At 45.1% G+C, this 27,801-nt stretch overlaps 2 gene segments (V, D, J or C); both read right to left on the reverse strand.

Annotated features, from left to right (window-relative positions):
• Nucleotides 1–27,801, reverse strand: part of LOC125168496 (immunoglobulin heavy variable 3-23-like) — a 136,829-nt gene that overhangs the window by 69,498 nt on the left and 39,530 nt on the right.
• LOC125168497 (immunoglobulin heavy variable 3-23-like) lies at nucleotides 14,265–27,593 on the reverse strand. The segment is given in 4 exon segments: nucleotides 14,265–14,277; nucleotides 23,227–23,229; nucleotides 27,039–27,349; nucleotides 27,449–27,593. Coding segments are annotated over 4 exon segments (363 nt in total).

Raw genomic sequence — 27,801 nt, forward strand, 5'->3', positions numbered from 1 at the left:
CCTTTTGTATTTTGCATGGAAGAGTCTTGGCAGATTACATAATGCTAGAAAATGTGTAATTCGTTCTTGGTGATCTAATTGTTGACTTATAAATATCTAAGTTTTTCCTTTATGATCCTTTTCATGTGTTTAGTTCAGTTAGGTCTCCTTTTTCAGTTCCGACTGCATTTGTTTGAATCTTACCTATTTCCCTAGGCTACCTATGTTTTTTTAATTTCACTTATCTTTCCAAATTCAAATTTTAATGAAGTTGATTTGTTTTCTGTATTTGTGATAGTCTTTTTTTCTCTGTTGTATCTTTTTATGTTAATTTTATATTTATCTTTTTATCTCAATGAAAATACCAATGCCTTTTTTTTTAATGGAATCTGAAAAATATACTAATTCATATGTAACCACAAAACACATGGAAGTAAAAAACAAAATCATGAAGAGGAGAGAACCCGGAGAAGGAGAACACTTCTTCCTTCTAAATATATTGCAGAGGTACATTAACTCCCACAGTGTACTGCTGGCATGAAATGAGACATATAGACCAGTGGAGCTCATTACGGAGCCAAGATGTAGAATTGTGCAGATGCAGTCAGCAAATCCTCCATGAGATTTCCAACAATGCACAGTGGGGAAAGGATTGTGTCTCTTAAACATGGTGTTGACTAGGGGTGCCTGGGTGGCTCAGTCAGCTAAGCATCCAACTTCCAGTCACGTATTGTTGTCATGATTTGTGGGTTTGAGTCCCACATCAGGCTCTGTGCTGACAGCTCAGAGCCTGGATTCTGTGTCTGCCTCTATCCCTGTGCCTCCCCTGATCATGATCTGTCTCTCTCCGTCAAAAATAAAAGAAACATTAAAAAATGGTGTTGATATACACATGCAAAATAATGACATTTGGCCGTAATCTTGCATCATACATATACGTCAACACAAACAAATCTCAAAATGGATTAAAGATTAAGCAGAACAGCTGACCCAAAATGCCTTCGAAGAAAACACACAGGATAAACATCATGACATTCTCTTGAGAATGATTTATTTGATCCAAAAGCAAAATCACAGAGAACCATGGCAGACAAGGGGGACTGCATCAAACTAGAAAGGGGGCAAATCAAACAGTAGCAGGGTGAGAAGGCAGTCTATGAAATGGGAGACATTACACTAAAAATATTGAAAAGGTGTTAATATGCAAAATACAGGAGGGACTCCTTAACATCAATAGCAAAAATCACAATTATAATCATAACAATAAACACATCACCTGATTAAAATTTGGGTAAAACATGTAAATATCCATTTTGATATTAAGGTTGAAAAAATGTCCATCCAGCATATGACTTGATGTTCATCATCACTAATCATCAGAGAATTCCGCCCCCGATCCACTGAGATATCACCTCACAACTGATAGCAAGACTATTATAAAATAAGGCAAACACAACGACAACATCTCAAGTGTTGCTGAGGATGTGGAGAACAGGCAATCGTAGAATTCACTTGATGGGTGTACAACATCGTGTAGCTACTATGGAAAACTGCGGTGAAATGACCCACTAAACTGAGTTCCTAATCTGCTCCCATACAGTTGACTTCATGTCCAGCTGAGTGTGAGGAAGGTCTGGGCCTCATGTTCTGTGGAGACAAGGTGCAGAGACAGGTGGATCCAGTGGATGATTCCTTAACTACTTAAGTAGGATGGACCCCTGGCTGACCGTTTTGTAAGACTTGACTCAGTGTGCCTCCCCACTGGTTGTCTCTGGCTTCCTGAACCGGATGGAGAACAAAGGGAGTGAAGGGTAGAAACTACTCTTTTCTCTCACAGGAACGTGTATATACTGAGAATCCTTGAGAGAAAGTCATAGAGTTGATGAAGACGCTGTGCGGTTTCAACAACCACAAGGGTCTTTACTCATGGTCTCTCTTCATGGCATCAAAGGAAAACCTTAAGGAAAATAAAAGGAGAGAGGAGCTGCTCAAATATATTAAATTTAGATCACTTGAATGAGTCAGTCTCCTCTGTTTGAAAATCACTTATATATATCCTAAATGGTGGCCCGTGTACTTGTGAGGCACAGGTCTGTATATGAGTTGATTTATCCCCAAGCTTGGTCTCTGTCAAGGTCGGCACTACTATATGACTGTTCACTCTAAATGTTAGAAGACATCTGTGTTTGTAAATGGTTTAGGAAACAGTGTGTACTGTTTACTGGTCAGGAGGAAGCTTGCAGGGCATGATGAGAAAGATGCTTCGCAGGAAACCTGTCTCTGAAAGACTGGTTCTGGATATGAATTCTGAGACCTTGGGTGCCCCCTGGAGACCTGTGAACCCCCAGGTTCCCTACGTGGCTCCTGGTGTCCTGTGTGTTCCTGATGACCTGAGTGCCCCCAGGTGAACTGAGTGGCAACTAGTGACCTCAATGCCCCATGGAGACCTGAGCATCCCCCTGGAGGTCTGCGTGCTCCATGCAGAACTGAGCGACCCTGGTGTCCTCAGCTCCCCCTGGTATCCTGAGCACGCCAGGAGATCTCAGTTACCCCTGCTGTCCTGAATGCCCCCTCGTGACTTTTAGGTAACCTAAGGGCAAATTGCAATTTTTGGGCCCATGCTCAGCTCTCAGAAGTCCTTTGTGGTGTTTGAGCCGGCTCTGTGGCTAGGCCTATCCTGTCCTGTTCACCCTTAGAGGTGGTTCTGATTGTGTGGCTGTTAATCCTGGGGGAACCTCCAAGGGTGTGGCCAGCACCTGCTTTATCCCTCTTCCCTCTTGCCTAACAAACTGCCTAATTGATGGACATGTGGCTCTTGTGGTCTGGACCCTAGTATGCGATATAGAATATATGATAGTATGTGAACCATCCATTGCATCCACTATGCTGGTGTCGGTGGATCCAATTCCACCAGAAATTACTGGTTGAGATGGAGAAACCCAAGATGCTGCCAGTGAGGTGCAGAGTGCGCAAGGCATTCACCAGTTGGGCACAACCCCTGCAGCTGCACCTGTGACAGGACCCCTGGGGACAAGGAGACTCAGCCTGGGCCAGTCACCAGCAGTCACAACCATTCCCATCATCCCACATCTGACATCTGAAACCCTCACCTTTGGCACCTCTCACTAGGCACAAGGAAGGCCCTACAGTCTCTTCTGTGTCTTGAATACAGTTCTGCCTTCCTTAGGGACTTCAGCTCTCTCTAAGGAGAGAGCTGTGGGCTCCCACACCCTGAGATTGGAGTTATCTCTAGATCTTGAGAAGTTTGCCTGTGTGGGAGGGAGCATGTCCTTATAAGTGGACAAAAATTGAGTCAGGCTCCGCTGGTCCTTCCAGGTCCACCTGTGGGCATCTCTTTGTGGATCCACAGGCTTGTTGGTCCTTGGTCAAGGCAGCACTTGGTCTATGAATTGTGTTGGAGGCAGGTCAAGTGATGGCCTCACCTTTCTGATCAGATAGTGAACAAATGAGTGGATCTCAATTCACTATCCTCTATCTGTCCAAAAGATATTTGAAGGGATCCATATTTTCTCCAGAAAACTTTCCAAATCAAGTCTTTAAATACATTCAATTTGAACAGTCATTTCTCACATAACTGCATAGGAAAAATCTATATTGATGTCCAGTCTGGTGTAAATATAACAAGCAAAGGACACTTGTTCCCAGGATCACATTTCTTTTAGTTTCCACACTGATGTATTAACCTCACCTGACAACTACCTGCAAAGCATGGGCACACCTGGAGACTTCTGATCTTGATGGTTCTCTGCTGATGGGGTTTGCTTCCTCAGTCATCTGCAAAGCTTGGAAGCAGTGCCGACATCTTTAAGTGCACAGACACCAAGACATGGACACCTTTCTGTCACCTGCAGATATGATTCCCATGCATGGCTGGTGTCTCCATCTCCTGAGAAATCCCCATCCAACACAAGGGGCTGTTAACTGAGGGAGGAGGCACAGATGTCACAGAAAAGTGGGGGACTGTTCACTGATATGGCACAGAGACCATCAGTATCTGAGGTAAGAAGGTAATGGCACTAAAACAACCACATTAATGAAAATGGATTGGCTGACCTGGACATCATTGGAATCTAAACATCCGGAGCCTAAAGAAATTGTAGAAAATGGTTAACGCACCAAAGTATCCCATGTGAAGTGGCAAACGCGGCAAAGAAATGAGCGTCCAGGTAAAGTGTATTTGCGCTGCTGTGACACGTTCACTGCACGTCTGAAATCACAGAGTAAGGTACTCCTCCAAACAACAGTGTCAGCCCCGCATGACAGAAGCAAGAGAGGGGTCAAACGCTGTGACGTAGGCCCATGCCCAGACCCAGCTCACCCAGGCGGAGAGGCCACGGGCCCTGCAGGAGGCGGCACGTGAGCCAGAGGCACGTGGGAGGGTTCAATTGGTGGCCACGTGTCTTGGGTGCAGCGGAAGCAGTGGGATTTGGAATTCCGGTTGTCCACAAGACGCCACGAATAAGCTGTTAGAACTGCGAAAAACAGTGAAGGGACATCTCACCGAAGTGGACCCGGGAGGCGGGGAGGGGAGGCTGGAAGGCGGAGTCCAGCACCCAGGGTCAGGCTAGGGAACAACGCACCGCTACAGACCCAAGATTAGAACCCTCCGCGGAGAGAAGCCCCAGGCTCAGGCCCCGCCAGGGGGAGCTGTGCCCTGCGGCCCCTACAGGAAACCCACCGCGCCTGCAGCCGGGCCGGGAGGCGCCTGCTCGCCCTACAGCCCTGCTTTCCTCCTGCGGACCTCGCTTCAAAACCACCCTCCCAACTTCCTCTTCTCCGGAAACAGCGTTCCTCTCCGTGTGCTCCCCACCCGGCCGCGGTTCTGCCACAACTTGCTGGGCCCCGATGGCAATTCGCCGCTACTCCTGAATAAACCCCCTTTTGCTGGTAACGTAACTGGCGGCGTTGTTTCCAAGGGCAACGGAAGGATAAAGGAGGACACTCGCAGGATAGGAGATCAGCACGCACACACCACGTGCACGTCTGCACGCTCCTGAGGATCCGTCGGAAAGAGCAAGGAAGAGACGGTGCCATTTGCAACCGCAGCAGAAGGAACGACGTGCCCCAGAGGAAATCTGAGCAAGGAGGTGGCAGGCCTGCTGTCCCAGGACAGGGCGCTGGGGACAGAAACGGAGGAAGACGCACGGGGGCGGAGAGCGGCTCTGTGCTCCTGGCCGCGGAGGAACCGACCCCGTGAGCACGTCTGTCCTGCCCGGAGCGACCTGCAGCTCCGGGGTGTCGCACCGAACTCCCCACGGCGCCGTCGCAGACTCGGGAGGGACACCCCGCCCCGCGCGGAGGCTGAAGGGACCCGCGAGGCCAGAGCGGCGGGAGTGCAAGCTCCGCCAGGGGACCCCGCTCCTGGACCGCGAACCGCATGAGGAAGCGGCGGGAACCGAGTGGGCGCGGAGCAGGAACACGGCCGCGCGGCCCCGCCGCCCGGCGCCGGTGAGGTAAGCCCCGCGGGGGACACAGTGTCACCGCGCACGACGCCGCGCAGGGTCCTTTCCCCCCAGGGTCTGGGGAACACCGCCGCCCTCAGCCTCCAGGTTCCGGAAGCTCCTCCTCCCGGGGCCTGGCTTTCTCCTCACTTGCTCCTCCCTTGGCGGGACGTGAGGAGACCGGGTTCTTGTCCGTGTGGACGCGGTGCCACGTCCCCCGAATCCTCCACAGCGGGTCGTGAGGAGACCGGGTTCTTGTCCGTGTGGACGCGGGGCCACGTGCCCCTGAATCCTCCAGAGCGGGTCCTGAGAGGACCGGGTTCTTGACCGTGTGGACGCAGGGCCACGTCCCCCTGAATCCTCTACAGCAGGTCCTGAGGAGACCGGGTTCTTGTCCGTGTGGACGCGGGGCCACGTGCCCCTGAATCCTCCACAGCGGGTCCTGAGGAGACCGGGTTCTTGTCCGTGTGGACGCGGGGCCACGTGCCCCTGAATCCTCCACAGCGGGTCCTGAGGAGACCGGGTTCTTGTCCGTGTGGACGCGGGGCCACGTGCCCCTGAATCCTCCATAGCGGGTCCTGAGGAGACCGGGTTTTTGTCCGTGTGGACGCGGGGCTATGTCCCTCTGAATTCTCCACAGTGGGTCCTGAGGAGACCAGGTTCTTGTCAGTGTGGACGCAGGGCCACGTCCCCCTGAATCCTCCACAGCGGGTCCTGACAAAACCGGGTTCTTGTCCATGTGGACGCGGGGCCACGTCCCCCTGAATCCTCCACAGCGGGTCCTGAGGAGACCGGGTTCTTGTCTGTGTGGACACGGGGCCACGTACCCCTGAATCCTCCACAGCGGGTCGTGAGGACACCGGGTTCTTGTCCGTGTGGACGCGGGGCCACGTGCCCCTGAATCCTCCACAGCGGGTCCTGAGGAGACCGGGTTCTTGTCCGTGTGGGCGCGGGGCCACGACCCCCTGATTCCTCCACAGAGGGTCCTGAGGAGACCGGGTTCTTGTCAGTGTGGACGCGGGGCCACGTCCCCCTGAATCCTCCACAGCGGGTCCTGAGGAGACTGGTTTCTTGTCTGTGTTGACGCAGGCCCAGGTCCTCCCGAATCCTCCACAGTGGGTCCTAAAAAGCCTGATTCTTGTTGGTGTGGATACGGGACCTTGTCCGCCTGAAGTCTCCACAACGGATCCTGAGGAGACCGGGTTCTTGTTGGTTCGGACGTGGCCCTAGTCCACCCCAAGACTCCACAGCGGGTCCTGTAGAGACTGGGTTCTTGTCGGTTTGGACCTGGGACTTCCTCCTCCCGAATCCCCCACAGCGGGTCCTGATGAAGCCGGTTCTTGTCAGCATGTACACAGGCCCTAGTCCTCCCGAATCCTCCGCAGGGGGTCCTGTGGAGACCAGGTTCTTCTGGGTTTGGACATGGGCCCTAGTCCTCTTGAGTCCTTCACAGCGGGTCCTGACAAAACCAGTTCTGGTCGGTGTGGACGCGGGCCCTCCTCCGCCGGAAGTCTCCACAGTGGGTCCTGAGATCAGGTTCTTGCCACGTGGACAGGAACCCATGTCGTCCTGTTCCCCCACTATGAATGTAATGGCACAGACTTAAGGTCAGAGTGGTCCTTCATGAAGAGCTCCTTAGATTGTGTTGTCAAGGGCCTGTCCTCCAGGTTGGAAATGGTCAAGGGATCTTGGGCGCATGACACAAGGCAAAAACAAAAAACAAAAACCCCACACTCTTTGAATTGTCCCCATTCTTTCTTAGAGGTGGATTGGGTCTCTCCCAGTGGGCCTGTGCCGCTATGCCATAAAAATCCAAGTCCCAGGAATCAGAGCTTCTTTCTTCCTACCTCTGTGGGCTCTGGGGGCTTGGGGAGCGTCTTCCTCAGAGCCTTCCCCCCTTTTTTTTGTCTGTCTCCTGCCCTGTGCCTTGGTGTGCTTGTCATGTTCTTTTCATAGAGTGAAAAGTCTGGAGGCTCCTCTAGGGTGTCTCTGTAAACAGGCTGTGGATACTTTGAGTTTTTCAGTGAATGGTGACTTTGGCGGTCTTGGACCAATCCAGTCAGCTGCAGCATGTCAAGTGCTGTAAGCAACAGCTCGGAGCCAATGACGAAGACCCACGAAAGCCAATCAATGTCCTTGTCTCCCTCCCTTTGGACAAATGATTCCAGGAAGCCTTGAATTTCCATGATGGTATGGTGCCTGTCACCATTTCTGTCTCTCACGCTGGTCCTTGGACATGTAGGTGTAGTGGATCATGACAGGGAAAATCTGGGATAGAAGTTATTTCTTCCCAGAGTCGTGTTCTTGGCCTCCCACACTGAGGTGTCCCACCCAATACCTGACAGGTGGGGAGCCATTGGTGACAGCAGCGAGGATTGCAGCCACTAGGGGGAGCTTGCCTTGGCCAAGTCCTCCACCCTGGGTGCCATGATACTTCTTGTAGATTTGCCTCCATCACTAGCTAGGGCTGGCTAATCAAGCACAACACCATGGTGCTGGCCACAACACAGTGGACCAAGCAGCTGGCATCTTCTTCGACACTAATCTAGGAACACTGTCCTCGGTACCCACCTCCTTTTGAGGTGAATAGGAAATACACACCCCTGCACCCCCCGACTGGTGCCTGCTTATTGGTCTCTGCACGGAGTCTGACCTTTTATGGCACTGATAATTTAGGGTGAGGGTTTCTGGAAACACGTGGCAGAAGCCCAAATCAAAGCTACAGACCACCAGCAAGCACCAGCTCCTTCCCACAGCAGCTGAGACGTGAGGGTGAGGAATGAGTGAGCCATTCTTAGGTCTAAGGCATTGTAGGGGGGCATCAGCTAGGCTCCCAATCCCATCCTTGGGGATAAATGTATTGTGGGACCTCAGCTTCTGGACTGAATTAAGAACATGTAGACTGTGACCTGCTGAAGGAAGTGGCAACAGCAAGTCACAGTGGGTGACAGGCAGCTCCGTAGGCATCTGAGCTCTCGCTTGGGGTACATGAGATGTGCAGGCCCCTTGTGACTGAAGGTGGGGTTTCAGTACACCCCCAACAAAGGAAATGGAAGCACAGGATTTAATACTTACAGAGCCCAGAATAAGAGGGCACAAGGACCCAGGGAAGGGCATCCCTCCATCCCACAATGATCAGGACATAGAAACCAGGAGGGCAAGTACAGGATTTCTTGGGAGTGGATGGGGCTGAATTCGCTAACTTTCACAGGCTCACCTCTGTGTTATTCTAGAAGGTGCTTGGAAAAGCAAAGTGGGAACCCTAGGCAGATTCTTATCTAAGGTAAACTCACTGAAAAGTAGGCAAGAGAAAGAGAGCAGGGATTCACATTTACCGGTCTCCCTCTGGATGCCAGAGTCATCCATAGGCACTTGTGCCTACCTTTCTGATTGATTTATGGGGTGCTCCTTTCAGCCTCATGGTCTCAGTCTCCCACATTTGGAAATTTGCTCTGCAGAGAGGCACGGCGTGCAGTAGGTGGAAGCTAATGCCAGTCCCCTTCCTTCACAGCCCACAGACACCCCCGTGTGGGACAGGCAGTATGGGTGGGTGGTAGCCCTCTATTATCCTGAACCCATGTTGGGACTGGGGGAAGACAGATTACCTGGAGAATGAGAAACTTTTCAGTCCACAACAGCGTAGTTTTGGAGAAAACTCATGAAGTGCCAATAAAGGAGCTTGTGTCAACTTCTCTTATTTCTGGAACCAGACACTTCCGCTCAAGACACAGCTGTGACTCAGGTCCTCTTCCCAGAAACTAAGGCTCAGTTTGGGCTCTTACAGGCTTAAAAACTACATAAAGGCCACAAGCATGCAGTTTTCAAGTTTTATTTCAGAGTGCTGGTCGGTGACCATGAGAGACTGGTGTCAGAGCCATGATGTGCCTGAGGACCCCTGTGTCTCCCACGGACCCTTGCAAACGTGCATGTCAGCTGTGCCGCCTCATTACTGTATTTTTACAGATGCACCAGGTGCATTGTGTATAGTTGTTCAGGGGTCTGGAGGGTGAATTATGGATTGTCTTCTCCAAAAATCCCTTCCTTAATTTTCTCTGTGTTTATAGTTCTGACATTTCTGTAAACAAGAAAGAGGAATGCAGCTATTATGGCATAATGTGACCAAAAACCACTTTGAGATATACCATGCATTCATGACTTTGCCTGACTGACTGAATTCTTCTTGGAGGGGTCCACTGTCTGTGCTCCCACCAGTGCCTTGTCCGTGCACCATGGAGGATCCCAGCTTATGTGGCAATGGCAGTTCCTGTTATGGTTGCACATCCCTCACTGACTGCATTTCTCTGGGATACAGTCATAATTCAGCTGAGCCACACTGCTATTGGAGTAGGTATCCTGACAGAACTTTCCAGGAGCACAGGAAGTACCAGTTCTCAACCAATCTCGGTTGTTCCTGTGCTACGATGCGAATCCAGCCCAAAACACCAGAACCCTGGATCTCAGACAGATGGAATCCAACATGCTCTTGCAGCTGAGGGAGATGTGTGACATTCCTACACTGCAGCCTTCCACATGGCACGTCTGTCTGGGAATAGGGTTCAGCGTTGAATTCCCCGGGGTCTTCTGCAGTGTCTATATTGGCTGCCTTTGTGATTGATGGTATAGCAGACATCTTCATCTTTCCCAGAATTTCTGCCAAAGCTTTCTTGGCAGTGAATAGTGTGGTCAGTGCAGTTTCCATGATAGCAGTATCCCTCTTCAGTGCACGCGGTTCCATCTTGCATATGGAAGTCATCAGGGTACGCCAAGGTCACCCTATGGCAGGACGCTGGAAGATCACGTATATTTTGGATTGGTCTGCAGAGTGTCCTAGCAGCGGAGTTGGTGCAGTCTTTATAGCATCTGCCTGTATTACATTTGCCCCCATGGGTTCAGATACAATCACGCATACAGCCTAGATTGCTGTAGCACTGGTTGAATGAGCCGCAGTCACACTGCTTGCCTGGATCCACTATGTAGTTTCCATAATGACAGTGGGTCAGGCTTTTATTTACATGCACCATTTCAGTTTTGAACCTGCACTTGCCTGTTCCACAATTCATTATAATGAAGGAACAGTTACTGAAAGCTTCCATTATACCAGTTAATTGGGTTCTATGGCAGCTGGACCGTTTTTGGCAAGCGCATTCATCAGTGTCAATGCACAAGCCACAATTTCTTGCCATCTGATGTGTTGCTATGACAGACAAGAGTAAATAATGTCAGTGTAAATAACCCAGAATGATGGCATATAACCCATTGGTGGATGGCATATAGAATAAACAACTGGAGTGCAATGAACTTCATGGGGCCCATCTCAAATTAGAATTAAGGGTGAATGTGTTTTAAGAAATCGAAAATACTTTGACTCATACTATTGAAGAGAAAAAAGGACTCTGATGCAACACATAATTGCCCGTGTGAGCTTGATGTCTCTCACTATAAATGACCATGAACCCAATAACTTACATCAATACCATGAAATATTGACTCAATTAAGCTAACTAGCCTTATTAGGAATTGGGCACTTTTTTCCACGTGGTTAACACACTATACATTGTTTTGAACTGAGAGCAAGTCCTTTGAAAATTCTGTGATGGGATGAACAGAACTTACTAGAGATCCTTGGGGTTGCACTGGCATTTCCTTGAGGAACAGGGGGTCCCCTGTCCTCCTTATATCCCAGGTTATAAGTAGGTCCCATTGCACAGATGTCTGCGACTCTCTGAGAAACAAAGTGTTCAAACCACTGGAAATCACCGAGGGGTCTCATTTCATAGGCAGGTTAATCCAACTTCATGATATCTTCAAGGCTGCCATAGCCTGTGTCAATTGTGACCATGGAAAAAGGAATCTCCTCCAGGTAGCCGAGGTAGTAACAGCCTGGAGGCATGAAGGGGTAGTCCATCTGCAAGGCTCCCTGAGCATCCTGAGTCATCATCAGCAGAGTCTGGACCAAAAGAGTTTCTTTTGCCGCATGTGCATAACATGTCTCTTGCCCCCAAAATGCAGGCTATAGGACAGACAGCCAGGCATCTGAATGCCCTTGCTGTGGTGCGGCTCCTTCTTGGGAATTACCACCTCAGAGGAGATGTAGCGCCATGAGGAATGCCCTTGAGAACCCTGCACAGGAGCCAGCACTGCCCAGAGTGCAAACATCAAGAGGGGTGCCCTCAGGGTGACCTGGCCCTCTGCCAGCCTCATGCCCCTGCTCAGGGACATCTGCCAGTGAGAATGGATAAATGGAGGATCCTCAGCAAAGCTAGGTCTAGACCATCAGACAGAGCAGAGGGCTGTGCCAGGTGGCCAGCACGCTGCACCTGGGAGCCACTTGTGGGGTTCGGCAACAGTCCCAGGGTGTGGCATTGGGTGACCTGCACATGAGTTAAGCTGGGGTGGATGTGGGAGGGGCAGGTGGGCCATGGTCAAGAGTGGTCACTTGGACATGGGTAGGAATTTGGACCCAGGCACCTGGCTCTAGTCAACACCTCAACCTTTCCTCCAGCTACTTGCATATGGGCTATGCAGTTATAACACCCTGAACTTCTCTACCAATTCCATGTCCTGTGGTACTGCTGGGTCACTTTCTTTGGATGACTCCTTTTCCTCATTACAGAGACCACTTCTTTTGCTTCCTTGTGATGTGGAGGTAAACATTGTCAATTTTACCTTTATGGGTGATGCAGAAAATCACTTTGTAGTTTTATGTGTCTTATTCTCCTTGGCTATTAGTTTGCAAGCCATTTGATCCTTTTGGTTTTTGCTTTGAAGGTTCCTCTGAGTTCACTGAGGAAAATATTTCTCAGTATTCTGAATGATGATTGGTGAACTACAAGGTTGTATTTTCATATTTTCTTATGCCAGCTGGGGAGAACAGAAAGTACTGCTGACCATGTGTGAGCCCCAGGGGTTTTCTCTAATCCCTTATGGTGGTTGTTTCCTGGCCTCTGGCAGTCTCCTCCCATGTAGTTTGGTTCCCTCTTCAGCTGGAGATGGAGGGGAGTAGAGGTTACTTTGGCAGCTTGTACCATGGAGTCTGCCTATGATCAAAAGATGGTATTGACTGTGGCACTCCCTTGCTTGATTAACTACCCTCTACTGCTTTAAAACGCCCTGGGTCAGGGAGAAACCTCAGAGTTGGCATTTGGACAAGAGTTTGCCTTTTCCCCAGTTGCTGGCCTTCTGAATATAGCTCAAATTCCTTTCCCACCAAAACTAAAACTTTGAACATTGACCTTTCCAGCAACAGGCAGCTGAATTTGGGTTTTGATAACAATGAAATGGAGAGTGAAATGGCAGTTTCCAGGGCCTGGCAGGGAGGGTCAATGAGGAGTAGATCTCAAGGGCTATGATTTTGTGTTATGCAAGATGATTAAGTTCCAGAGGGGACTCCACATCATTACCCCTGTAGTTAACAATACTGTAAGGTATGGTTAAAATTTTGTGAAGAGTGTGGGCCTCATGTTCAGTGAGATCTTACCACAATATAAAAGTGGATGACATGAGTTTTGCTTCTCACACAACAGTGTGCTGAACTGCATGGACACACTCTCTACTGATAATTTGAAAACAATTTAAAAAAACATATGTTTTGGTGGGCCTGGGTGGCGCAGTCGGTTAAGTGTCCAACTTCAGCCAGGCCACGATCTCGCGGTCCGTGAGTTCGAGCCCCGCGTCAGGCTCTGGGCTGATGGCTCAGAGCCGGGAGCCTGTTTCCGATTCTGTGTCTCCCTCTCTCTCTGCCCCTCCCCTGTTCATGCTCTGTCTCTCTCTGTCCCAAAAATAAATAAACGTTGAAAAAAAATTTAAAAAAACATGTTTTGAAAACTAACCCTGAGCATATGCCATTTACATATATCTTCTTCCATTCCATAGGTTGCTTTTTTGTTTTGTTGATTGTTCCCTTCACTGTGCAGAAGCTTGCTATTTTGAGGTAGTCTCTCTCTATATATAATTTTCTTGTATTATATTAATGTAAATTCAATTCTGTTAACATACAGTGTAGTACTGCTTTTAGGGGTAGAATTTAGGGAACCATCACATACATATAACACCCAGTTCTCATTTCAACCAGTGCCCTCCTTAATGGCCACATGCCATTTAACCCACCTCCCCGACTTCCCCTCAGTTTGTTCTCTGTATTTAAGAGTTTCTTCTGGTTTCCTCCCTCTCTGTTTTGATTTATTTTTCCTTTCCGTATCTTGTGTTTCTTATACTCCTCTAATGTGTGAAATCATAGGATTTTGACTTTTTCTGACTGACTTGTTCCACTTAGCATAATACACTGTAGTTCCATCCATATTATTGTAATTGGGAAGATGTCATTCTTTTTGATGGCTAAGTAATATTCCATTGTATATATTTACCAACTCTTCTTTATGCATTCATGTGTTGATGAATATTTGGGCTGTTCCACAATTTGTTTTTTGTTGATAAGGCTGCCATAAAGATTGGGATGCATGTGACCCTTCGAATCAGCATTTTGGTATCCTTTGGATACCTTTGGTATCCTTAGATAAATGCAATTGCTTGATCACAGGATAGTTCCGTTTTTCATTTTTTGAGGAATCTCCACACTGTTTTCCAGAGTGGCTGCACCAGTTTGCATTACCATCAACAGTGTGAAAGGGTTTCGCTTTCTCTGTATTCTTCTGACATTTTGTGTTTTCTGAATTGTTAATTTTAGTCATTGTGACAGGTGTGAGTTGGTATCTCATTGTGGTTTTGATTTATATTTCACTGATAAAGAGTGTTGTTGAGCATCTTTATTCGTGTCTTTTTGCCATCTGGATGTCTTCTTTGGAAAAATATGTATTCATGACTTCTGCCCATTTCTTCACTGGATTATTTGTTTTTTGAGTGTTGAGTTTGGTAAGTTCTTTATAGATTTTGGATACTAACCCTTTGTCTGAGATGTCATACAAATATCTCCCCTCCTTTCTGTCAGTTGCCTTTTAGTTTTGTTGATTTGTTCTTTGCTGTGCAGAAGCTTTTTATCTTGATGAGATCCCAATAGTTTATTTTTGCTATTGTTTCCCTTGCCTCTGGGGACACGTCTAGTAAGAACTTGTTTGAACTTGTAAGAACTTGTAAGAACTTGTCTGGCCAAGGTCAAAGAGGTTGGTGCCTGTGTTCTCCTCTAGGATTTTGATGGTTTCCTGTCTCACATTTAGGTCTTTCATTCGTTTTCTATTTATTTTTGTGTGTACTGTAAGAAAGTGGTCCAGGTTAATTACAAGTTCACGATGCTGTCCAGTTTTCCCAACACCAGTTGTTGAAGGGACTTTTTCCATTTGATAGTCTTTCCTGCTCTGTCAAAGATGAGTTTATCATATAGTGATGTGTCCATTTCAGGGTTTTCTAATCTTTTCCGTTAATCTATGTGTCTTTTTTTGCCAGTATCATCCTGTCTTGATGACTACAGCATTGTAATATAGCTTGATATCCATAATTGTGATGCCTCCACGTATTTTTCTTTTTCAAGATCTTTGGTTATTTGGGGTCTTTTGTGGCTCCATGATAATTTTAGAGTTATTTGTTTAGAGTTATTTGAATTATGTGCATTGAATGTCTAGATTGCTTTGGATAGTGTTGTCATTTAATAATGATTTTTCTTTTAATCCATGTGCATGGAGTATTTTTCCATTTCTTTGTGTTTTCTTTAATTTCTTCCATAAATGTCCCAGACCTTTCAGAGTACAGATCTTTTACCTCTTTACTTAGGTTTATTTCTAGTATATTATGGTTTTTGGTGTAATTTTAAATGGGATTGATTCCTTGATTTCTCTTTCTCCTGCTTCATTATTGGTGTATAGAAATGTAACAGATTTCTATATGTTGATTTTGTATGCTGCAAATAAAGGTTTATTGTACCAGTTCTAGCGGGGTTTTTTTTTTTTTTGGTGGAGTCTTTCAGGTGTTCTATATATGGTATAAAATTCAACTCCAGAACTGAATAATCCTATTAAAAAATGGCCAGGAGACATGAATAAGCATTTTTCCAAATGCGACCACCAGATTGTCAATAAACACATGAAAAGATGGTCAACATCACTCCTCATCAGGGAAATATAAATCCAAACTACAATGAAATATCAACTCACACTGGTCAGAAAGGCTGAACTCAACAGCACAAGAAACAACAGGTGTTGGTGAGGATGCAGAGAAAGAGGATCCTTTTCGAGGTGCTGGTTGGAATGCACACTGGCACAGCCACTATGGAAAACAACATGGAGGTTCCTTAGAAAGCTAAAAATATAACTACGTTACGATAGAACAAATGCACTACTAGGTATTTACCCAAAGGATACAAAAATACTAATTTAAGGGAATTGTACCTCTATGTTTATAGCAGCTATGTCACAAGCAGCCCAAGTATGGAACCAACCTAGCCCAAGTATGCATTGATTGATGAATGGGATAGAATACATGGTATATCTACATAACCCCGTCCACGCACACTGGAATATTTCTCAGCCGTGAAAGGAATGACATTAGCCATTTGCAAGGACAGGGATGGGCCTAGAGAGTATTATATTTACTGAAATAAGTCAGAGAAAGACAAATATACGATTTCATCCATATGTAGAATTTAAGAAACAACAAATGGGCAAAGGGACAAATAAGAGAGAAGAGGCAAACCAAGAAATAGGTGATTTTTTCAATGTTCACTTATTTATTTAGAGAGAGAATGGGAGGTGGGGCAGAGGCAGATGGGAAGGGAATCCCAGGGAAACGTCGTATTGTCAGTTCAGAAACCAAAGTGGGGCTTGATATCAGGAATGATGAGATCAAGACAAGAGCCCAGATCAAGAGTCATGGGCCTAACCCATGGAACCACGTAAGCACCACGAAACAGATACTTGACTATAGGGGAAAACTTGATGGTTACCCTGGGGAGGGTGGGTGGAGGGATGGGGAGGTCGTTGATGGGGATTAAAGGCAGTGCTCATAATGAACACTGGGTGCTGTATTGCAATGTTGAATCACTATACTTTACACCTGAAAGTAATATTACATTGCATGTTAACTAACTGGAATTTGAAGAAAAACTCAAATAATGTATTTATAGTGCCTGCAAATGGCCATGTTGGCATACAGCCCATGAAGAAGCATTTATTGCAGAAAATATACTACCAGAAAGACTACCTAGAATATTTGAACAAGGTATGTTCTTTTCCTTTCCCACCCCATATCATCAAGTAGAAACTCCAGTGCAAGTAACTGGGACTATAGGCATGTGCCACTGAGCCTTGCTGCAACCTCCCTTCCAGACTGTTGCAGCCAATACACAGGATTCCCGGTGACCAGCTCCTGTTCAGAGGACTCTTTCCCAGAGGGACAGGATGTCAGTGACCCTAAGCTGTTTGCTGTTGAGGCCAAGCCCCAGCAGGTGCCACTGAGATGTGCGACTCACTCATTGTTGGCAGCCCCACTCCCAGGAAGGAATCTCTGCCCTGGGGACAGTCCACTAGGGGTGCTGGGAACCTGATCACCCCAGACCTGACTTGTATGTCAGGAGTCTCATGCCACCAGGACAAGCAAGCCACAAGGCAGTGCAGCTGACAGCCACCCCTAAACAGAGCCCTCAGTTTCCAAACTGTTTGGAATCCTGTTTGTCCCCGACACCCCCTGCAGCTGCAGACCTTTGCCCAGAGTATTGCCCAGGCTAAGGGGGAGATGGAGCAATCCTCTAAATCAAGGAGCAAATCTGTTCCTATAGAACTGACTGCATTTCCAGCTGAGTGTGAGGAAGGTCTGGCCCTCATGTTGTGGGAGAGTCAGGTGCAGGAGACCAATAGTTTCAGTGGAGGATTCCTAACCTACTCCTGCTCACCTGAAGGAGAGAGCCGGAGCCAGGGACAGTGGAGGGAACAGCTCCTGTCAGAACACATATCAGACTATAGTCTCAACAACTCTCCATTCAGAGGAGTCCGAGGTTGTAGGGTTCAGTCTGTGGAGACTCCATACATCAGAGGGTGGTTGAACATAGGAGTGCTCTCAAATGAAGCAGAGTATCTCATCATATGGTTTGGGAAAGAAAGAGATAAGGAATGCCCAACCAAACCACTGTCACCATGGTCTGGCTGTGTGAATGTCCCAGGTCACACCACCTCTGTAATTATGGGACTACCGCCCTTCCCTCCACATCATGTCTTTGAGTTTCACCTGGTTTCAGGTGTACATCAGTAGTGCCACATTTTTCTGGCAAAGCATCCCATTGATGGAAGTTTCGTAGTTGGTTTATTCCTTTATATTTAGAAAGACTTTTGCCTTATTCTGAGCTTCTAACACTAAGAAAGATGCTCTAAATATTTATATACCATTTATTTTCTGAGCATGGGATTTCATTTTTCAGGGATAAATACTCGGGAGTGGTATTTCCAGGTTCTTTTTTATGCCATCCATGTAAAATTTCATAAGCAACCGCCAACGGTTTTCCAGAGCTGGTGTTTGTTTGTCAATCCTTCCTGCATTGTTTGAGGCCCCACGTATGCTGGATGCTCACCTGGATGTTGTTGTCAGTGTTGTTTTCATTCCGGAGCCATTGGGGTGTGTGTATAGGGCATCTTTTGCATGCTTGATTTGAATTTCCCTGACAGTCGATGGTGTGAAGAGTCTTCTCCAGTCCGTACCTAATGTGTCTATAACCTCAAGGATAGGATGTCTACTACACAAGGCTGTGCTTGTTTTATGGAGGTTTGTTTCCTTTCTTCCTATTGACTGTTGAGGGTTCTTAGCATATTCAAGATGCAGGTCTCTTGGTGGTTATGCATATTGTGAATGTTGTCTCTTACTCTGTAACTTATCTAACTTGGTATTCACGTGGGCAGATAAGCGTATTTGATTTTCACAAAGTCTATTGATACCATTTCTTTTTATGGGTCTTGTGTTCTTAGCTATAGTTTTCGTTTTCTTGATGATTGCTTGTGACTAATATTTTTTTAAAGTGTTTATTCTTGATAGAGAGAGAGAGAGAGAGAGACAGAACGTGAGCGGGGAAAAGCAGAGAGAGAGGGAGACACAGAATCTGAAGCAGGCTCCAGGTTCTGAGCTGTCAGCGTAGGGCCTGACAACGGGGCTCAAACCCTCAAATCGTGACATGGAGACCTGAGCTGAAGTGAGACTCTTAACCGACTGAACCACCCAGGCACCCAACTGATTTCTTGACTTACAATGTAACTAAAAGTCTTTTTATTTTCTGGTTTCTCTCAATGTTGACTTGTTCCCTATTTGGTCTCTGGTGACTTAGAGTTTTGTCGTTTGTTTTTAAATTTATAGACTCTAGCAAATCATTTTCGTGGCATGGTTTTTCCTAATATATGGGAATTTTGTGGAAATATATGAAATTGAAGTTCAAATTTCACAAGAGTTGCCATTATGTGTCTCTTTGGCCAGACCGCTCATCAGATTTGATAGATATGCTCCTGGGGTCAAAAAACACGCTTACCTTTTCAGGTGGTGGGCTTTCTATAAGTCTCAGGAGCCGTTGAGCTCTGTGCACACAACCGAGTTCTTGACACAATTTTTCCTTTGCAATTCTATGTGAAACCCTCAAAATCCATTTTTTTGTATTGCCAAATTTAGACACTTCATGAATAGAACGCATTGAAACTCTTGTATCATTTCTTAAAATTATTTTACTCTTGCGTGTTTGGGACTGTAATTTTACTTCTTCCTTCCAAGGGGAGCTCATATCTTCATTTGTGGAATTCTTCCCGGCTTCTCATCTCTTAATACTTTTTCAACGTGCTGTGCAGTTTTTGACCAAATGAATACTTAGGTTCATTTGTACTCTACCACATTGGGTGATAGGAGCCGCGAGACAGGCTGCATCATATGGGTGGTTTTTTTTTTTTTGTCCCCTTGTATGTTATCTGTCATATTCAATGTTTATAGAACATCTAGCCCCTCACTTTCATGAACCACTAACAGGGGACATGGTTCTCTTCAAGATACAGGAAAGGAAGACAAGGGAGCTGAGACAGCAAATCGGGGAAGGAAACCCAGAGCTTCTCAGGAAGCGTCAACTGTCCACACATTCTAGTTCTGCAGATGTGGGTCCCTGCTGAGGTCCAACCTGGGTTCTTGTGCAGGTGTCTGGACAAGCTGCCCATGATGTGTGGGGACAGTGGAGTTGGGAAGGGCAGCTGTGGTTTGAATTTCAGCCCACCTGGCACTGCTGTGAAAATTCATGAGTATGTTAATTTATGTCCACCATCAGTTAGGGATATAATGAGTAAATGCAAGACGTTAGACTCACTACCTTAGATTCCATGTTCATGACAATTTGTGACAACAATTCTCCCTTCCTTTTTCCCACTTTTTAGATTTTTTAAGTTTGTGTTTAAATATTTTTTAGTTAACATATTGTGTAATATTAATTTCAGTAGTAGAATTTATTGGTTCATCACTTACATTAACAACCAGTACTCATCACAACACGTGGCCTCCTTAATCCCCAACACCCATTATTGCATCCCCCACACACCTGCCCTCCAGCAACCCTCAGTTTGGTCTCTAACCTTAGAGTTTTTTTATGATTTCTTGCTCTTTTTCCCCTTTCCCTAGATCATCTGTTGCGTTTCTTAAATTCCCCATATGAGGAAATCATATGGTGTTTGTCATCTTTGACTGACTTACTTTGCTTAGCATGATACCCTCTAGCTGCATCAACATCTTGGCAAATGGCAAGATTTCATTCTTTTTTATGACTGAGTAATATACCATTCTATACATATAGAAGATTAATCACATGGTGGACTTTTGGTCTCTTTCCTCAGTTTGGCTGTCATAGTTAATGCTGCTGTAAACATTGGGGTGCATGTGCTTCCTCAAATCAGAAGTTTTGTATGCTTTGGATGAATTCCTAGTAGAGCAATTGCTGGTGTGTAAGGTTGTTTGATTTTTAGTTTTTAAACTGTTTTCTGGAATGATCCAGGCACTTGGCATTCCCACCAAGAGTATAAAAGGGTTCCCTTCTCTCCTCATCCTCATCAATATCTGTTGTTTCCTGAATTGTTAATTGTAGCCATTCTGACAGGTGTGTGGTCATCTCTCATTGTAGTTTTAATTTGTAATTCCTGATGATGAGTGATGTTGAGCATATGTTTGTGTGTCGGTTAGCCATCTGAATGCTTTGTTTGGAAAAGTATCTCCTCATGTCTTCTGCCCATTTCTCCACTGGATTCTTTGTATTTTGGGTGTTGAGCTTGAGAATTTTTTTTTTTATAGATTTTGGATAGTAAGCCTTTATCAGATATGTGGTTTGCAAATACCTTTTTAATTTCTATAGAATGCCTTTTAGATTAGTTGATTGTTTCTTTAGCTGTGCAGAATGTTTTTATTTTGATGAGGTCCCAGTAGTTCAAGTTTGCTTTTGTTTCCCTTGCCTCTCGAGACACATCTAGTAAGAAGTTGCTATGTCCGATGTCCAGGAGGTTTCTGCCTGTGTTCTCCTCTAGGATTTGATGGTCTCCTGTCTCACATTTAGGTCTTTCACCCATTTGGATTTATTTTTTTGTATGGAGTAAGAAAGTGGTTCAGTTTCATTCTTCTGCATGTTCTGGTCCAGTTTTCCCAACACCCTTTTTTGACGAGGCTGTCTTTTTTCCCATTACATAGTCTTTCCTACTTCATCTAAGATGAGGTGGCCATACATTTGTGAGTCCATATCTGGATTTACTATTCTGTTCTCTTGATCTATGTGTCTCTTTTGTGCTTGTAGCTTACTGTCTTGATAAGTACAGCTTTGTAATATAGCATGAAATCCATACTCATGAAGTCTCCCGTTTCTTTGTGTAGCATAGACATTTCAACACTCCTTGCTCCTTAAATCCATGAACATTGAAGGTGTTTCCATTTCTTTGTGTCATCCTCAGTTTCTTTCACCATTTTTAGCGTCTTCAGACTATAGATATTTTAACTCTTTAGGTATCCTATTTGGTGCAGTTGTAAACGGGATGGATAGTTTTTTTCTTTTTCTTTCTGTTTCTTCATTATTGGTGGGTAGAAATGCAGCAGATTTCAGTATGTTGATACTTTATCTTGTGACTTTGCTGAATTTGTGTATCAGTTCTTGAAATATTTTGGTGGAGTCTTGAGTTTTTTATATAGAGTGTCATGTCATCTGTGAAGAGGGAATGTTTGACTTCTTCTTTCCAACTTGAATGCCTTTATTTATTTTTGTTGTCTGTTTTTGAGGATAAGACTTCCAGTCCTGTGTTAAGTAGAATGATGGGAGTGGACATCCCTCTTGTGTTCCTGACAGTAAAGGAAAAGGTTTTTTTTTCCCTGCTGAGGATATTAGCTGTGGGGTTTTCATGTACGGACTTTATGATGTTGAGCTGTGTTTCCTCTACCCCTTCTTGAGGATTTTATCAAGAAATGATGGTGTACTATGTCAAATTTTTTTTTTTTTGCATCTATTGAGAGGGTCATATCATTCGTATCCTTTCTCTGATTGATGGTATGTATTACATTGATTTATTTGTGACTATTGAACTACCCTTACAGCCAAGGAATAAATCCCACCTGGTCACATTAAAGGATCCTTTTAATGTATTGGTGGATTCAATTTGCAAGCATTCTCTATCTTTTTTTTTAACGTTTATTTATTTTTGAGACAGAGAGAGACAGAGCATGAATGGGTGAGGTTCAGAGAGAGGGAGACACAGAATCTGAAACATGCTCCAGGCTCTGAGCTCTCAGCACAGAGCCCGACACGGGACTCAAACTCACAGACTGTGAGATTACGACCTGAGCCAAAGTCGGACGCTTAAACGACTGAGCCACCCAGGACCCCTGCAACTATTTTCTTGACAATTGTTGCATTCTTGCTCATTAGGGCTAGTGGCCTGAAAGTCTCATTTTTAGTGGGGTTTAATCTGGTTTCGAACCGTGATCATACTGATCTTATAGAATGAATTTGGAAGTTTTCTTTCCATTTCTATTATTTGGAACAGTTTGTGAAGATAGGAATATTCTATTCTACTTAAATAGAGTATTTTACACTCTTCTTAAATATCTGGTAGAATTCACCTGTGAACCTATCTGGCCCTGGATTTTTGTGTGTCAGTAGATTTTTGATTAATGATTCAATTTCTTTGCTCATTATCAGTCTGTTCCTGTTTTCTTTTTCTTCCTTTTTCAGTTTAGGTAGTTTACCTTATTCTGGGAATTTATCCATTTCTTCCAGATTGCCCAGTTTGTTGGCATATAAATCTCCAAATTATTTTCTCATAGTTGTATTTCTGTGGTGTCAGTCACGATGTCTCCTCAAATTCTATTTACTTTCATCCTTTCTCTTTTGTTTTTGCCAAGTCTGCCCATGGGTTTATCATTTTTATTTATTCTTATAAAAACCAACTTATAGTTTCATTCATCTGTTCTACTGTTTTTCTTTGTTTCTATATCATTTATTTCTGCTCTAATCTTTTTTGTTTACCTGTTCCTGCTGGCTTTAGGGTTCATTTGTTGTTCTTTTTCTAGCTCCTTTAGTTGTAAAGTGGTTGTGTGTTTGAGACCTTTCTTCTTTCTTGAGTTTGGCCTGTACTGCTATATATTTCACTCTTCCATCAACTTTGCTGCATCCAGATGGTTTGGAACTGGCATGTTTTCATTTTCATTTGCTTCCATGGATTTTTTATTGCTTCTGTAATTTCCTGAAAGTCTCATTCCACTTTTACTACAATGTTCTTTAACCTAATGTATTGGCAGTGTTGCTCAAATTTTTCTTGTGGTCGACTTCAAGTTTCATAGTGTTGTGGTTTAAAAATACGCATGGAACGATCTCATTCTTTTTGTACTTGTAGAGGGCTGATTTGTGACATAGTATGTGATCTGTTCTGGAGAATGTTCCATGCACACTCAAAAAGAATGTGTATTCTGGTGCTTTAGGATGGAATGTTGTGAATATATCTGTTAAGTCCATTCAGTCCATGTGTCTTTCAAAGCCTTTGTTTCCTTATTGATTTTCAGCTTAGATTGTCTTTCCATTGTTGTAAGTGGAGTGTTAACGTTCTCCATTACTACTATTGTCTATTATCAATGAGTTTCTTTATCTTTCTTAGTAATTGAGTTATATATTTCAGTGCTTACATTTTTGGGGTATAAATATTTAAAGCTTCAGATCTTCTTGTTGGATAGACCCCTTTATGATGATATACTGCCTTCCTGATCTCTTGTACCAAACTTTGGTTTGAAAACTAGTTAGTGTGATATGAGTGTGGTACTACAACTTTCTTTTGACGTCCATTAGCATGATAAATTGTTCACCCTCCCCTCACTTTCAATCTACAGGTGTTTTAGGTTGAAAATGAGTCAATCGTGTGCAGTGTATAGAAGGACCTTGTATCTGTTTTTATCCATTCTGGTATCCTATGTCTTTGATTGGAGCATTTTGTCCATTTACATTCACAGTAATTATTGATAGATATAAACTTAGTGCCATAGTATTACCTCCAAAGTCATTGTTTCTGGAGATTTTCTCTGTTTATTTCTAGTCTTTGTTACTTTTAGTCTTCCTTTCCCAGTCAAAGGGTCCCCTTTAATTTCTCGCAGGGCTGATTTAGAGACCTGAACTCCTTTGGTTTTATTTGCCTGGGAAATTCTATCACTCCTTGTATCTGAATGACTGCCTTATGGAGAAAGTATTCTTAGCTGCATAATTTTCAAATGCGCATGTTGAGGATATGATGCCACTCCCTCCTTGCTGAAGGTTTCTGTAGAGACATCTGCCATAGTTTTGTTTAAATCTTCCCTTGTTAGTTAGCAACTTCTTTTGTGTTGATGCTTTTATGGTTTTTCTTTATCTGGATATGTTGCCATTTTGCTATGATATGTCTCAGTGTTGGCCTGATTTTTATTTAATTTTATTTTAATGGGTGTTCTCTCTGCCTCCTAGATGTGGATGTCTATTTCCTTCCGCAGCTTGTGGAAATTTTCACTATAATTCACTCAGCTAAAATGTATCCCGCTTTTTCTCCCTCTTATTCTTTTGGGACTCCTTCCAAAAGAATGTTATTACAGTTTATGGAGCTGCTGATTTCCCTAAGTGTATGTTTGTGATGCAATATTTTAATTTTCCTCTTCTTTCCAGCTTCATTTCCCCCATAATTTTATCTTCTATGTCCCATCCTCATTCATCTGCTTCTTTCAGCCTTGAGGTCATTATATCCAATCAGTTTCACATCTCGGTTACAACATTTAAAATTTCATCCTGACTAGTTTTTAGGTCTTTTCTGTTTGCAATAAGGGTATCCCTCATGTCTCATATATTTTCCTCAAGCACAGATCGTATCCTTATGATACTTTTTGAAAATCCTGTTTCAATATGAGAGTTTTAGAAATTCTGTTTGAGGCACATTAGTTTATGTGTTTTAATTACATCCCTCACAATGACTTTTTATCATTTTTTCTTTTAGGATGAATTCCTCCATCATGTTGTTGTCTATGTCTCTGCCTTCTTAAATGTTTTAGAAAATCCTGTTATCTTTTCTGCTTCTACAGTAGTATCTTTATTGAGAAGTGTTCACATACTGTCCAGGACCTGACACTCCATGAAGCATTTGTTTTATTTTCCATGGCACTGTGCTGTCGTGTTTTGGCTGCTCTGTCCCTCAGGAGAGTCCTCTGCAGATTTTCTCCTTGCCTCCAGTGGGGAGTGTTGGACCTTGTGCCCAGTGTTGTGAGTTCTAACTAGGTGAGTTTGGTCTGCTTGTTAAAAGAGGCTAATTCCTATCTCCCCAAGAATTGAGGATATGCCTCACTGTATGATCAGCTGACTTGGTGCGTGTGGGGGTTTATGGTGGTCTTTGGAGGAAGGGATGCAGTGGTGGTCTGGTTTCCAGGCAGTCTTTCCTAGTAAGCAAGCACTTGATGGGGGCTGGAGTAGGTGGAGCTTGGTGTTAGTGGCTCAGCTTCCCCTGGGGATGCTGTGCTGCTGAGTGAAATCTGTCCATCGTGATTGGTGGGAGGAAATACTGGCATCAGCTCCCTCTCTAGTCCCTGGAGTTGGAGTTCCCAGCCTCCCCTGTTCAAGAAGCCCTCACACAGAGAGAACACTTGTGGGTCCCAGGCTCTGTCAGAATTGCTTTCTCCCTGTCTGTGTCCAAGCCATTGTCCCATCTGGTGGCACAGGGCTCTTATGTTTTATCTCAGGAGCTCTAGCTGGGTTTGAAAACTCCAAATTGTATGAACTCAACATACAGGGACCCCACTGATCCTCTGGGAGAGGGTCTTGATGTGCTGTGCCTGGAGCTGGTTTACGCCGGATGGGCAGTTGCATGAACACTAGGGGCTTGGAGTACATGGTGAAGAACAACCAGAAGGCAGCGTCCAGCTAGCTGCTCTCAGAAGAGGCTCCTGTGCTAATGATCAGGGAATTTTAATGGTGCCTGTCATCTCTCCTGTCCTATGAGAGGCAATGCCCCGTCTCCCAAATGCACTCCACAAAGGGAATTGTCTCTCCCCATGTGACCCAGGGGATACTCAGACCACAGTTCCCCTTATGGGCCTCTGCCCTCCTCCACAGGAGCACTGCTATGCCCACCAGGCTCCACCCTAATGATGGGATCGACTTTTAAATCTTCAGTCTTTGAGCTCCACGTTTACAGGAGATTGACTTGTCATGATTAACTTCATGGGTTATCTTGACTGCATCCTGGGTGCCCAGATTCACCACGGTTTCTGTGGATGTCTGTGATGTGTTCCAGAAGAGATTGGCATTTCCATCCATGGTTTCTTTCTGCCTGGGCACCACCCATTCCATTAAGGTTATGAATAGAATCTGATGCAGATGGGGGACGAATTCCCTCATTTTTACTTCCCATGTGCTTGTTTAAACTGGAATATTGGTCTCCTCTGGCCCTTTTTCTGAGACTTACATCATCAGATCTCCACGTTCTGAGAGTAGACACTAGTTCAGAATCAGACAAGAATTACATCACTGGTTTTCCTGGGTCTTCAGCTTGTAAATATGTGACTTCTCAACATATTTAGTTATGGAAACCAATGACCTTTGGGTTGTGTTCTTCAGGGGAATCTTGACTAATACATGAAGATTGTTTGTCTCTCCTTTAGAGTAATTGAATAAAGCTGTAGCTCATTTAAAGTCCTGAGTAGCAAAGGGCTATGAAGAAAGTGTCACATTGTTTGAGTGGGACAAGGGCTGGGTGAGGATGAGGAGGAACTGTGGGATCCTGTGGTCCTGGCTGCACAGGGAGCGCATCTGGGAATCATGTAAAGGTGCAGCTGTTGTGCCTCAGGAAATCTGTAATTCACTCATGTTGAGGGACCGGAGTAAGCAAGTGCAAACAACTGTGTCTTTGTGCACATTAGTCTAGTTTTCCTATGACAATCCAGTTGCTAATCCAGAGAGTTAATAGGTAAACACAGAAGCATATAACCAGGGAGGCTCCCTGGGGAAACTTCTGTGTTGAGAGGAAGCCCCAGACCCTGACAGGAAACCTGCCTGTAACCTCCATCTGCACCTGCGCCTGGGAACACAAAGGAGAATTGTGCATAGTGTGCGCCCCCTGGTGGTGCTGATCCCCTCCAGCAGGGAGGTTTGTGTCTGGGTTCGCAGTGATGTCCCCTCACTGTGTCTCTCGCACAGTAATATGTGGCCGTGTCCTCGGTCTTCAGGCTGTTCATCTGCAGATACAGCGTGTTCTTGGCGTTGTCTCTGGAGATGGTGAATCGGCCCTTCACGGAGTCTGCGTAGTATGTGCTACCTCCACTACTACTAATATACGCGACCCACTGCAGCCCCTTTCCTGGAGCCTGGCGGACCCAGCTCATGTCGTAGCTACTGAAGGTGAATCCAGAGGCCACACAGGTGAGTCTCAGGGACCCCCCAGGCTTCACCAGGTCTCCCCCAGACTCCACCAGCTGCTCGTCACACTGGACCCCTGCAGACACAAGACATGTTGGTCAGGAAACTGTCACACATCCACTGTTTCACTCATATCCATTCACAGACTCAGTGTCCCTCGTTCACCATGAATTACCTTTTAAAAGAGCAACCAGGAAAACCCAGCCCAGCACAAAGTCCATGGTGAGGTGTGTGTGTTCTGTGCTGATCACAGAAGGGAACACCTGGGACTTCTGGGGCTGGGGCTCGTCTCCCAGTTGCACAGTCGGGCTGGGTTGGTTTTATCAGCAAAGAGAGGGCCCCATTTGCATGTCCTCTGACATATATATCAAGCTCCAGACTTAGATTTGATTGTATAAAAGTGAATGACAGGGTAGGGACGCACTTCAATATTAGTTTGTGTGGATGGCGGTGTGACAATATGAAGAATTCTTTTTTTTTTCAGTTTTGGATTTTTACCTTTATTAATGGAGGCTTCGGCATAATCTT

Source organism: Prionailurus viverrinus, chromosome B3 (assembly GCF_022837055.1).
Source record: "Prionailurus viverrinus isolate Anna chromosome B3, UM_Priviv_1.0, whole genome shotgun sequence".
NCBI classification, from domain to species: domain Eukaryota; kingdom Metazoa; phylum Chordata; class Mammalia; order Carnivora; family Felidae; genus Prionailurus; species Prionailurus viverrinus.